General features: G+C 37.4%; 1 protein-coding gene across 2 annotated transcripts in view; it reads left to right on the top strand.

The window, feature by feature from the left end:
* The window catches only part of NCKAP5 (NCK associated protein 5), a 366,198-nt gene that overhangs the window by 230,217 nt on the left and 121,255 nt on the right, over positions 1-14,726 (top strand). For both annotated transcript variants that reach the window (XM_026089071.1, XM_026089070.1), the window contains exon 6: positions 11,302-11,451. In XM_026089071.1, the coding sequence (XP_025944856.1) occupies positions 11,302-11,451 (150 nt within the window). The remainder of the gene's footprint in view (positions 1-11,301; positions 11,452-14,726) is intronic.

Genomic DNA, 14,726 nt, shown 5'->3' with positions numbered 1-14,726 from the left:
TTGAAAGCCATTCTCTACAATCAAGCAGTTACCTTGCACACTGTATACATACATACTGATACATACCTCTTAATGTATGATCAGTACTCAGTGCAGCAGAGTATCAGAGTTCACTGCTGAGTTTCACAACCACATGTTTTAGAACAAATGAGGACATGTATTAAGAGATCTCCAGTGTGGACATGAATCCCATATTCTCTGACACCGTGATAGGTTAGTTTTGGTATGTGAAGCCTGTTCAAATTAATATATGAATAGTGATAAAAGGTACTTCTGTGCAGTAAACACTCTTGATCTATTGGCCATTGTCTATGCATTTGTTTTTTTGCAAATCTAATTGTTGTTCTGGGATATATGAAATTGAGTTCTTATTGTAACATCAGTATGCCTAACTGCAGAATAAATATTATTGCTAATGAACATTAAATGTTGCGTAGGGGTCATGTTAGAAAAATAGTAGTAAGATAGCGCCCAGAGCATGCAGTATTATTGCAATACTGTTTTAGGTCTTGTCAGGATTCTCACCTGAAGCAAAACAACCTAACCCTTTCCAGAGAGCTAACTGCCTTATGGGAATTTAATTTGCTGGACTTGCAGATGGATGAAGTAATTTCTTTAGGGTAAATGAATTTAGAAGCGGGTTTGCAATACAATTCTCCACAGTTTATAATACATGCATTTTACTTAATAATAACTGAGGGAAGATTTATAGTGAATACTCACATAAATATAGAAAGAACATGTGTGATTTAAATTGCTTTGAATCATCATACTTGTTGCTTAAAAGTTTTCTTGGCTAAAAGTCTCTAGCGTATCAGAGCTTTTACAATGTTTTGAAGAGGCATTACCCACGTAAAAGAAAGACCATGAGAGGCTAAACCAACCATTAATTACATTAATGTTATTGTCATTAGAGATACAAATACTTTATCTAAGAGGGAAAGTCATCCCCAGAGGTGACTGTGAGCAGTGCTCGAACCCAAGAGGTTAAAACAAGGACTCTGCAAGAACTTTGCTTTCTAGGTTTGTTCTTGTGATCTGGATGTCTGCAACCTCGAGTCTGTCTGTCTTCCCTACTTGATCGCGTTACTGGGTGATTCCATAGAGTGGAACGTGATTACAAATCACTCAAATTAAGTCTTTCAGGTTTTCTTTGAACTCTGAACTCCTTTTGACTTTATCTGTCAGTGTACATTGATCAAAATAGAAGAGGAAGAGAGTTTGTTGTAAGTTTACAGTTTGTTATAATTCTGAAATTGTCAATAAGTGCACCAGAGCTCCAGACAGACGAATTCCAGGTACATCAGAAAGGAAAGATGATCTGATATTTAAAGCACTGTGTTTGGGAGACTACGTTTTGATTCTACAAACTTCTCAATTTTCTTGGACAAATTCACTTTATCTGTCCGTCTCTGACCTTTGCCTGTAAATGGAAGGTAACAGTGTATCATTTCGTCTCAAGCACATTTAGTGTCATCAGTGTATATGGCTGCTCATCCTGTGGTAACAGGAACATTTATAAGTACTGAGATGGATAATAAATAGATTTTTAAAAAAAGGTATTTTGTATTTTCTTGTAAACTTGGAGAAAGGCTTATTTCCCCCAAAGAGTGTACTTAGCATATGAACATTTTTAATAGACAAGGAATCAATTTTAGACTGGAACTTGGACAGTCTTCAAGTAATATTAAAAAATGTGGAAGTGGGTTTTTGCTGTTGGGAGTTTGTTACATGGATCCATATGAAAAACTTAGGGAAATAAGAAATCGTGATTCCTGGTGGTTCAAGCTTTCCAGAGCCCCAGCTGCGCTTCCTGGAAACTTGCTCTCCAAATGGACTCTGCTTTGGTGACCATGTGCAGTTGGTTTGCTCAGCAGTGTCTATTGGAACCAAAATCCTGGGTTTTACACAGCTGGAAATCCACCACCGTCTAAGGGAGCAGGCCAGTCATCCCTCCACTTCCGTGCTCGTACAGAGCGTCTCCAGCTGATCGGTTTTCACCAGTCAGTTTGTGCATTTCAGGTGACGTTGTTGGCCAGAGCAATACAACTTTTTGTGTACGTGCTCTGTGAGACTCAAATGTGGGACAGTTGTTGTGACTGTCATTTCTAATTTGCACAGCCATCAGTGTTAATAGCTCTCTCATGAAAATAAAAACCATGTCTGTTGGTAGTATAATTTTATCTTCTTAACACAAAATTATACAGGCTTAATGTTCAGGCCACTGATATGTAACAATTCTGGTTTATAGATGGGACATTGCCAGAAGTCTTGATAGAAAAAAAAATCGATTTTTTTCTGGTTTAGACTTCACAGGTGGATGACATAAAGGTGCCTGGAAAACAGATCATGCAGAAGTGACCGTGGGACTGGATAGCTCAACTGGAAAAAAAGGCATTAGTTGAACTACTGTAGCTGGTATCCACTTTAGGGATTTTTAAATGCTATCTCCTAATGTAGAAATAGGAAAGGTATCCTTAAAATTAAACTTGTATCTCCGGATTGGAGGTGCACACAGGGGACTGCAGCAGCCCGGCTTCCTGGGCTGCTGGGCAACGTCGAGCAGTTTCGTGTCTCCCAGAGAAAGACGGAAGAGGAGCCACACGGTTTTTCTGTAGAGAGAAGTCCATGGCTAGCTCTGTAGTAACTAATTCCTTATGGATTTTCTTCTGGCAGCTTTCCACGTGTGTGTAAAGATTCTGTTAAATATTTGTTCCAATATTTAACTAAACTGAGATTGGGTTCTTCCCCCCAGAGGAGAGTGATGGTGCTCCTCGGACACTGTTCAAAATTACAGTTTTGTTGCAGGGAACATGTGCGCAAGTAATTTCCCACTTTATTGTTTGCTTGTAATACAGTAACAAAGCATTGGGGTTATGTTTAGTGCAACAAAGTCTCACAGCTAAAATGTGCCTGTTTCTCAGAAAACAACTGTTTTTTCGTTCCCAGAATCTCCTATCTATCTATAGTAACAAGTGATGAGGGTTCAGAATGATTTGCTACACTACTATATATTATACTGATTTGACTTCTACCTTTAGATTTTCCTCTGAAATATAGAGTATCTATCTTTTGCTGTATCTTTCTTCTAGATCTTTCTTTTGGAAAGAATCCATAAAAATCCTCCCATATACGTTGCTTGAACCCTATACACATGAAACAGGCAGAAGAGAAATGCGGAGACATTCTTCCAAAAGGCGATGTGGTTCACAGCCTGACTGATGCATGTCATCCTAATGCACACAGGACCTTCCCATTTACACACAGCAGGTTGTCTACAGCCTTAATCTCGACCTTAGTGGTGTTCTCATGGTTGCTTTGTTTCTAAATCAGGGGATGTATCTGAACGAAAAGAGTACGGCGCTAACATGCCTATGCTTGGGAGTCCGAAGAGACCAGAAAAACCTCCTGGAATTTATAGCAACTATCAGTTTTAAGATAATCTATCTGCTGCTTGGAGCAAAGCCAGGATCCATGTGCGTGAAGGCCAACTTGTTGCTCTTTATCTGCATGTGTTGCTTTAGCAGATCGAATCAGGGCCGCTGGCAGCCGGGCTGTGCTGGCATGGAGGCCGAGGGCAATCGCGGCTTTGGCTGCGTGAGCAAACAAGCCTGCAGGGCTGCTGAGACGCGCTTGTGATGGGACCGCTGTCGCTTCCAGCCCAGCTCCGTTGTCATCTCCCATCTGGCAGCTGCCTTCGGAGCTCCCAGGGCTGTAGGGTGTCCCCTGGCTCTTGACCAAAAGAAGGTTTTTAATAAGGGGATCTTGGGTGCCCCTAGCCTCTCCGGATGCCTGTCAGGATCCAAAGGTGCTTGGTTGACCTTACACTGCGTTGCCCGTCCTGGGCTCGTGTGGAAGAGGGATCCGACCGGGCAGGAGAGTCTAGCAAATAAACAAACATCTTTATTGAGACCTCCCCTGTATAACTCTTTCCATTATCTAAGTGAGTGYAATAAATAACAAATAATAAAACCCATTTGCTGCAATCAGTTTTTTTAGTGACAGAGTTCGGACAGAAAAGCTGAACAAACAATTTGCACTCCTTAGTATAGGCTGGATCTTGCGTATGGCCAAGTGACTCTCTCTGTTTTCACATCTCCATAAAAGATACTGCTCACTCTGTATTTCAGACTGTGATTCATTTATGTTTGCAATCCAGCAGTAAGCAATACTGATTTTAAAATTTAAAAATTAACAAATTAATCTGTTCAGCTCTTTGCTTGTATTCTCAGCAAAAGAGGAAATTATGAGGTATTCACCAATATTTTCTCTTTGACGGTTATTTTAAAGGAAGAAACCACTTGTCAGTATACCACTGTATTTATTCTGGAAAGAATTTGCATTATTGATCAAGAAAAGTAATTCTTTTCATTTTGATTTAAAATATTTAATATAAACTATAATGACATTTGAAAAGCTGGATTTTTTGATCTAAAGCAGAATGGTTATTTTTTTCTGTAAAGATGCTTTCCAAACTTGTCTTGTAGGTTGTCTTGAGAAGATTGTGAGACAAACCACCTGTTCCCTGGCATCAGCAAAAAGTTACATGGTTATGTAATAAAACTTGTTTTTTTGTCCAGATCCCACAGGTAACTTTTTAGGTCATCCTCTGTACTAGTGAGAACTAGTCAGTTAATGTGTTACCATTATACAAGAATACTAGTTAATGCTTGTCTTCAGGTAGGTTCTTTAGAGCTTCTTTGGGTCATTCCCTAAAGAAAAAATGTGTAGAAAAGTGGGTCAACAAGTGTAAGTGCTTAGGAGACTTTACCATGGCATAAAAAAATCCACTCCAAGTTTTCCATCTCATTAAATAGAAATTTGGCCTTCATCCAAATAGTGAAAAGACATTATTAAAAAAAAAGAAAAGCAAAAGGGTTGCAAAGGGAAGAAAAATTGGCTTTGTAGCAATTTAAATCTGGAGTAATGCCTTAATTGCCATTACATAAAATTTACCCAGTTTAATTGACGGAGGAATTTGGCTTGTTTGTACTTCAGTCAAAAGTAGATATTTTCATACTGTCACTTGAGTCAAGTGTAGTTACTCTAATACTTGCAAACCCCTTCAGGAAATTTAAATGCTGTATGTAGATTTCCTGGGAGGAAAGATAATTGCTTTAAGTATAGTACTATGATGAACCAATTTATAATAGAATATCTGCATAAAAAATCACACTGCATTGTTCTTCCCATAGCATCATATATACACGTGTGAAGAAACAGTTTAGCTGTTAGAATAACCTTTTTCCCCAAGTATCATTGCTATTGAACATAGCTGGTCTTCCGTTTTGTAAAGGCAAAATAGGATAACAAACATGATGAGCTACTGCCACGCTGCCCTGCCATCAAGCCCGAAATGTGACTTGAAGGATTCACCTCCACAACTGACAGGCTTGGATTTAGCTTCTGACAGCTGAAGTGACAGTGGTGAGGATGCTGTTTATAATGTGAATATCCCGTCGCTATAGGCGGGATGGTGTCAACAGCTAGATTTGGCCACCAGGTTAGGGTAGTCCGCTTGGACGCCAAGGTCTAAATTTCAGCTCATGACCTGAAGACAAGAAACTCCATCTACTCTTTCTGATCTAATAAGCTCATCACACCTGGTAAGACATCTAATACCAATTAGTCTTAGTTGTTTGTTTTTTTTTTGTATTTCATTTCACTGTGAAGGTTTTCTTCTTTTACAGTCCCTTCAGATTTGAACATTTTCAAAAGAAATATATTTTCCTGAGACATGAAAAGGCATTAAAAGCACCGTCATGAAATTTATTAACGTAATTGCGAAAGTGTTCAACGGGGTGATAGTCTGGAATATAGAGGCATGTGCTGAGTGAAGAGTGATACATAGAAGATTTAGATTGATATGCGAGTGGTTGTAGGTTCATATTAGAGACATAAAGAAAGCACTTTATTCTTTTATCCATCACACATATTTAATCTAGGGAATTTTACTGCTCAGTCTGTTCACTTTGTAAGTCAAATCCAGAGATGAAAAAGAAGAATTTTATATATTTTACCTTAAAACAGTAATGTTAAACTGTGAACAGTTTGGGATGTTTCTGTAAAATTTTGTGATATATGTGCATCCCTTTTTCTTCCTTCAGCTTTGGTCAGCTTGTTCTGAACAAAAGCCGTCAGCTACACAAAAAATATATTATTATTGTATTTGCTGATGTGCTATCTAGAGCTAAGCTATATTTTAGTCTATTCTGTTGGGAGAAAATAAAACAAGAGGACACAGCTGAATACATAATTTTCAAATCAAGGTAAAAACAGAAGTTATATTTGTAGCCTTCTACTGAGAGATCATTTAGATTGCATTATTAAGTCCTCTGTAACCTTCTTTGGATTCTAATTTGATCGCTCAGTTATTTTTTCCAGAGCTGGGTCACAGAGTTTAATAAATTGAAAGGATTCCCATTACCAAATAAAGAGAACTAAAAAAAAAGACCTGAGGGAACAGGCAAATTGATGTCACAGTGACATCACTGACTACTGCTGTACAAAGCATCTTGCAGGAAACAGTTTGTGAATTCATCCGTCTTTCCTGGCATTACTCTGAATTAACCTGCAAGCATCTTATACAGTTCAGGTTTTGCTGTGTGAAGTAAGTTGCAAAGCATATCAGAAGATACTGCAAAATTTCAAAGGGCATATTAAAGAGGGATTAAGGCACAGTAAACAAGTGTTAATTTTGATTAAAGAAAAAAAGATCATGGTCGGGGGGAGAAAGGGAGCAAGGTGCCATTGGAAAACAATTTGCATCTTACTGGAATATTAAGGAGGTAGTACTTGGAGCAATTGCTGCCTTTTCTCAGCTCATATTAAGCTAGGTGTGCGTAGCTTGGGGCTGTTTTTCATGAAAGTGCAAAGAAGCTCACGCACAGTTTTTATCTACATCAACGATCTGAAGATGCTCATTTCATCTAGCGCACTCACAGTGAAGAATAGTGCTGAACTCCAGGAGGTCTGCAGAGGCAATAGCATTGAAAGTACATCATCTAAGAATACATCAAGACTACAGAATGGCCTTGCACGGAACAACACTCAGGATTTATTATTCCATAAACAATTCTATATAAGTTTTTGTAAATTGCAGTTTGAGTACGGAGGTTAAGAGAATGCCTTCAAAACAGTAGAAAAGAATGGTAGAAGTGAAAGGATATACCTGGATCATCAAATCTGGTCACTGAAACCTAAGATAACTATGCACTTGATGTCTGATTCAGAAAGTCCTGTGGAAGCTTCTGAGACATTTTCATGGAAGGTGCTAAATGTTCTGAGCAGTTTCATTAGCTCACTTAGGAGGGGTTGAATATTGGTGGGAATCTTGGACCACTGTTACCATTGCCGCTATATACTATGTGTTAGTAACTACATTTTGAAAGATTTTGAGTTTTTTTCCTCAAGTCAGTGGTTATGAGCCATCAAAAGCAATACTTTGTTATGTGTCCTACCTACATTTTATTCCTGGATTAAATGCATGTTTGAAGTGTGCTATTTGGAAAAAATGCATCTGTGAGTCTCAAAAGAATATGAATTTTTAACTGCTATAATATCATTGTCTCTAGTTAATTTCAAGGGTTTAAAAATTAAAGGAAATGCAGAAAAATTTGAACTCAGGCATCATAATCTGACACCCCAAATTGGAATAGTTTGTGACTGAGGGATCTGTCTGAAACAGTTCACCTCTCTGGAGAATTTGTGTTAATCACATGAAAATGATCGTTAGCTTCTATGAGTAAAGATGTCAATTGTAATTATTATTTATTGGTTTCCAGACCAGCAACTTATCAAACGCTCATGGAGAAAGTCAGCATTTCAAGGATCTTGGTCTTTTTTTATTTGTCTTTGGTTCAAGCAGAATTTTGTCACGTTACCTTCAGAAAGCATGCAGTTTATCATCAGACTGGAGAATCACAGAATAATTTAGGTTGAAAAGAACCTCTGGAGGTCATCTAGTCCAAACTCCTACTCAAAGCTGACCCAGTTATATCAGGGTTATATTATGTTATATTATTATAGCCACCTGTCAAGTGTTGTTTTGAATATCTCCAAGGGTTCAAAGATTCAAGAACCTCTCTGGTTAGTGTTTGGTGCAAGTTTGTCCCATGGACGTCTGTCCGCTGGTGGACTGCGTTAATGATTTCTGTTTTCTTAAAAGATTCTGGCTTGTGCAGATAGTTCCTGGATTGTAAAATCTCAAATAAGTTAAAATTGGAACATGGGTTCCCTGGAGGATGATATGATCATTTCATATCATTTATTTGTACAGTTTCTACCAGAGAAGAGCCCTTGTTCAAATTAATGCCTACTGTAATAAAGATTAGAAATGAAAATCTAGGATACTCTTGCAAACTACCTTTTTTTTCCTGACACTTACTCTTCTTGGTTTAAAATTTTTTAGTTACAAAGTGAAATGTTTTAAAGCAAGCTCGTTCTTTCCAAATATTTTTTGTGAGTGTATTTAATTCCTAGAAAGCATCCTAAGAAAGCAGAAAGGGCAGAGAGCAGGCAAGCCATGGTATTACCGATAAAACTGTATAAAGTGCATTCATTTGTGAAATAATAGTGGTTATACGAAATAGCTGGCTAAACGCCCCTTTCACGCCTGCGTGTTTCTCGGCAAGGCGAGCGATATGGGAGGAGAGGTGGTGACCTTGGCGCACCGTTACCGAAGCTGTGTCCAGAGCGTCAGCCCTTTGCCTGTCCTGGGGTGATGGAGGATGTAGTTTCCAGAATAAGCAGTTTGGTGTCCTTTATCTTCTTGAAAGCTTCCATATGATCTTTCCTCTGGCTGTAGTTATTCCCTGTATTTATACTCGAGTTTGGAAACACTTTCTTGTTCAGTATTCTCGAAATTGGGCTTGGGCAGCGGGAAGACTGGCTTTATATGTGCAGCTATATTCATACATATTCAGGGTAAATTATCATTTGGATTTTTAAGTGAATTTCCTGCTCTCTTAATTTATCGTTCTTATTTATATTCCTTAGTGGACAGAGGGAGTGTTATGCTGCCCCCTCCTCCTTTATCCAGCTGTAAGCCAGCTTTGTGATGAGTTGCAGCCAGGTCATTGCGTTGCACAGCTTCGTAGATCCGTGTTGTCAGTGATTTACGTCCTCCCAGTGAGCCCCGCGAGCTCGCCATCGCCCCGCGGCGGGGGCTGTTTTCAGCTGCTGTTTGCCATTGGCTGCAGGGCCTGCGGAGTTGGGTCAAAGGGCTCATCAACCGTATGCTATTTCTGTGTTTTATAGAACAAACTGAGTGTGTAGAAACAACGGGCAGCGTACGATGTCATTTTAGGTTTGCAAAATACTGCTTCTTTCAGAAAAGCAATGAGAGTTTAAACCAGCTCAAAAAAGCCTACCCAGTGTGGGACTTGATGACAAGTTTCTCATTAATTTCAGTGGGAGTGGGGCTACAGTGAGCAGCAAAGTCCTAGTTTCCTTTTAATAAGATTTGAATATTTAATTTTTGTGTTTTCTCTCTGTCTACCCAAGGTGTTAGAGACGTAGGTGAGCCTTTCCAGCAGGAAAGGTGCCGCTGTGTGGGTGTGGAGGTGTTCTTCCCGTTAGCACATCTAATTCACGTCTCTCTATCTCCTGAGAACAGTTGTCTGTGTTTGAATTACATCAGAGGCACCTGTGTTTAATAAAAAAGAAAAAAATGCTTTTTTGAGTTGATCAGTATGTTTTACATGAATGTAYTCATCAGGGCAGCTTGAAGGGAGAATAGTTTAATGGCTCTTTCATGGACATTTGATCATTGCACCAGCAAGTAGCAAGTAAGAAGCAAACCTAATATATTTATGGTTCCTATATGACCAGGATAACACTAATGCTGGAACCTGATGGATTGGCTCTTTGAAGTCTAAGTTTTGAGGCTCAGAATGAGATTTGTGCCTCATGGTTTGGGTAAGAGTATTCAGTGATTAAGGCCACAGCTGATAAACTTAATCCTTGATTAAAGTTTTAACATGGTAATAGTCACTTTCTAAGCTAGTTAATTTTTTAGAAAGACATTGTTAGGAATGTGATTCACAGTGTTGATTTTTAATTCGGTTGTATTTCTGGGTTTTAATTAAGGAAATGTTCTGCTGTTAACTCTCAAAGAGTTATCACATATTTGCAGAGTTACTCATGCTGGATCAGTTCTTCATGAAATACATACTTTTACGCTTAGAGTTCGCGTTGTGTATTATGTATGGGAAGTACTTCTCAGGGTATAGATTAACGCGAAGATCATAGAAGTATGTGCCTGTGTATATGTACATATGAACTATCAAGAAGGCTCACGAAAAAACTAAATGTTCATTACAGACCTCTCTAGATTTGTGACAGTGCCCTTTGTTTAATATTGATTTACCTTCTTTTTTCCAACCTTAACTTCTCATTGGTTGCCACACTGTATCTGCCTATAGAGAACATGGTTTCCAGGATAGAGACTATTTACCTTGTGTTGCACTCAAGTGATAATTCATGCTGTCTTTCTATGCAGTTGTTCCCTTTTCTCCCCTTTTGCTTGTCCTTTTATGCAATATTTTACAGTGCCTGTTTGTACTCTTGATGTTTTGCTCGCTCTATCTCACCGTCTCTCCCAACATAGGACTTGGACACACAACTAATGCAGTTAATAGGACTCAGTGTTCAAACCTGTGATTTTTATAGGCCTCTTGTAAAACGCAGCAGCCATAGCCCACTTGGCATGACCTAATAACAACCTAATCTGACTGACTTGTAATAAATAGATTGGGGCACTTCTGCAAATTTTGCTGTCACTTTGAGTGTCCTTAGTTATATATTAGTGTGGATCTTAAATCGGTAAGTGGTATACTTCCTCAGGTAGCAGCTTGGTTTTCAGCCTGTTCTTTAGTAATTCAAATATTAGCTCTAGATGAAGAAGGGTGAAATACAGTAGACATAAACATATGTTAACTTTTCCTGGATAAATTGCTTTTTATCTCAGTGGCAGAACATTTTCAGTAAAAGCTGGTAAGCTCGATTCGGATTGCTACTTTTAAAGAAAATGCAAGTTATTTTATTAACAAAAATGATGAGTTCCACGTTTTTTAAATCTTAAGTAGACATAGCAGTTCAGTTGTGCATACGCTTTTGCAGAATTAGCATGGCAGCATGTTTAACAGACCCTTCATTACTCCATTTATTTAGTACTCTAATTATGTAAGTAGCAACTTGCTCTGTCTTTTTTTCGTTCATATACAAGGGAAACTTGAAGACATTTGCATAGTTAACTTCATTTTCACCTGTGAGTAATGACATTTAAAAAAATCATTTCAGGAAAAGCTGTCAGAAGACAGTAGGAAATGTAAAGAAGGTATGGAAAAAATTCACGTGGCAGTAGATGAAGATTCAAGAAGTGAAAACAGCAGTACTGAAGAGGAAAAAGAAAAGACAAAATTGCTGTTAGAGCGTTTGAAGGCTCTGGAGGTAAGAAGTAAAACAGTTTTATACATAAAGTCCTCCCCCTACCCTGTTCTTTTATTGGCGCTGAATCACCATGCAGTATAACTCTTATCTTTCACAGTTCGCCTGTACTCAATGTTACAGAGTTTTTTTGTTTATTTCGATTCACTTAAAAAAGAACTTCGTAGATAATTTTAATTTAGTCAAGACTATTTAAAAAGAACTTGTTTTTACTGGTTTTGTTTCCGTTATTAATAGTGTAAGACTAATAGCACAGGTGGTTTAACAGCTATCATAAAACCATTATTGCCTCATTGTAGTTTATTGCTGAACTTGTAGTCACTGGACTGTTTGCCTGAAGTCTCAGTTCTTCTACGGGTCTTTTCACTGCTAGGTTATGGAAAATCTGTTTCTTTGTAGACCACATGGAGAGCTGCACGCATGCTACATTTTGAATTTTGGGGGGGAAAATTAGGATTTACAAAATACTCCATCTTACGATAGTTCCCAACTTCTAGAATCCAGGATTGTAAACATTCCTATAGAAAAGGTGTTAAGGTTTTTATAGGTAGTCATGGACAAGGTGCAAGTAAGATTGTAACTGCTCCAAATAGATGTATATATTTAATATATTTATATGTATATACACATATTTTTATATATATGCACACTTACTTTGTGCTTCCTGTAGCATGGTTTTCAATGTGTATAAAAAAATTAAGCCTGTGCATATTTTAATATAATTTTGTTCTAGTACAAAGACACAATTTGAACTTCTTATCAAGTGTTTGCTCCATTCTCTTCTGTACAAGTCCATATGTTGTGTTGTCCATATGGGTAAGTGAATGCCTGAGAATGACCTTAGTGGCATTTTGCCTAAGTGGGGTCTGAGTAAACAGAGACTTCATCACTGGGCCTAGAGATTTTTGGTTAACAGTGAAGGGGTTGTTAATTTCTTTTGAGTCATAATTTTTAGTTTGTATTGTACTCTGGTCACATTAAAACTCTGGATTTGTGTTCTTGAGGACTTTGTTAAAGGGAAAGCATGACCAGTTATAACCATGTTCTAATCAAAATACAGAGTCTAAAATCTGAAATGTGTAGGCAATCTTTGTAAAAAAAAATTTCTTTAAAGTCTTGGACAAATGTCTATAAAATAAACATCTTAAATATTAACTAACATTAATTCTGCATAGAAGAAATAGAATATCCACATGATATGAAATTACCAAGGTCCATAAAACTCTAGTAAGTGCTGCAGTTTACTATAGTCTTGCTTTATCTGACAATGGAGCATGACTTGAGGTTCCTTATGGTCTTTTCTGTCCAAATATGCGTGATTTGTGTTTCCTTGGCCTTGCTCTTAATCACTCTACATGACAGTTTCAGTTCTTTATGTCCTCGCAGTTGATAAGAAGTGGTTCAATAATCTCACAACCTTTTATCGGTTATGGCCAATTGCCTAGATATATAGCGTAACGTTATGGACAGACAGAATCTAGTTCTGGAAGATCGGTGGATAGGTCCCTTCACTGATGTCAGCGTTGTGCCGTAGCTTACTAAAAAACACATATTAGTGAATGCCAATGCTTGAGGAATTAATCTACATAAAGTCTAAGGAACTATCAAAGAAGAAAAAATGAATTGCAGGACCAACATTAATTGTGACCTAAGACAGTTAAAACAACGTGTTGTTAACTGTGTGTCTTTTATGTTACATATTCTTGCCCTTGTTTTTTTTCTCTTGAAGGATATAAATTGTAATGTCAAAGGCTCTATGGTTTATTAATTAAGAGACATACTTTTTTTAAGCTATATATAATTAGCAGTTCTAATCCTTCAGTATTTGCAGAGCAATTACGCTAAATATTTCATTAGTCTATATAAAAAGGAACAAAAATAGCTATTTGTTGATTCCTCTGTTGTGGGTGTCAGAATCTTTAATCTTATTTACATGATTAGATTTTATTGTCTCATACACAGTTAATAAAATCTGCAAGGCTAATAAAGTACTTAGTAAAGTTGGTCCTCCATCTGTGCACTCTGGAATCTTAAAACTGCCTATAAACAGAACCTACTAAAAGTAATATTCCTGTTTTCAAAATGTGGGACCTAATCTGTTAATACCTTCTAATGCAATTAAATGAATATCTGAACCCTTTAGAAATCTTTGAATATGTCTTCATAGCACTTTGGGGGTTTTTTATTCATTTATTTTGGTTTTGCTGTACATCTGGTAAGTGTAGCTCATGCTAGGATTTCGCCGGATCTGTGAGGAGCATTGTAAAATTGTTCCATCCTTCTTTCCTACCGTTATTCATTGTCCTGTTGCTGGGGTGTCCTCCTCCTGAAATGAGAGAATGTTTATGTAAATAAATAAATGTGTGCATACAAACACACACACACACACACACATCTATATGTATATATACGTGTAGATATATAGGTATATGTTTAGGTGTGTATATATATAGTGTTCGTCTAGGGAATAATTTGAGCAAGTGGCATAATGTTTTTGTTATATAAACATTCAGATGCAGCAATTAAGGTTTTTTTTTCTGGTTAGTACTTTCAGCTGGTCACATCCGAAAAATAGRTTGGCTGAGTATGGACTAAGTTTCAAGGGGATGAAGTACCGAAGGAGAAAAGCTATACACCAGCACAGGGATAAATGGATAGTTTAGTCAATATAATGGTTTATTTCATTTGTTTTCTTTTTAATATATATGAAAAAGTTCCTGTTCTATACAGCATATAAGTTCTTTCTGCCCTTCTTTGGGTACTACCATGGTAGTACATGGTCCTAGCATGAGTGGTAGTTTTCTTCAGGAATTTCTGGCAAAGCAAGGGAAACTGTAGTCATCTTGCACTCTCTGATATTGACTGGCAAATTATCAACTCTAAGCAAAAAAGGCTTCATTTTTGAGAAGACTTTCTTTAAATGGCTTCCAAATCAGTGGAGTCATACTTAACATTTCTTTTGTTTTCTTATGTTTGAGTGCTGTCAAATGTATTGCCAAGTAAATGTCTGTAATATTACTTAGGTTTTATTAACTTCTATTTAACCTAGAAATGTTCTCACTGAACAATACAAATCAGTGTAATAAAGCATCTTTGTAGTGAGCCTAGCTGAAAGCTATCATGTGCTTTGATAAGAAATATATATTCTCTCATTTGCTSCCTTTGCCTATAATCCTTTTATATTCTTTATCACTTACAGCAAATTCTGTTTCTGCTCTACTGACTGGTAAATACCATATGTTTCTATGAACAGATAAACAGATGAAAACAGATAAAAA

Source organism: Apteryx rowi, unplaced genomic scaffold, assembly GCF_003343035.1.
Source record: "Apteryx rowi isolate R43461 unplaced genomic scaffold, aptRow1 scaffold_8, whole genome shotgun sequence".
NCBI classification, from domain to species: domain Eukaryota; kingdom Metazoa; phylum Chordata; class Aves; order Apterygiformes; family Apterygidae; genus Apteryx; species Apteryx rowi.
This window is presented reverse-complemented; position numbering and strand designations above follow the sequence as displayed.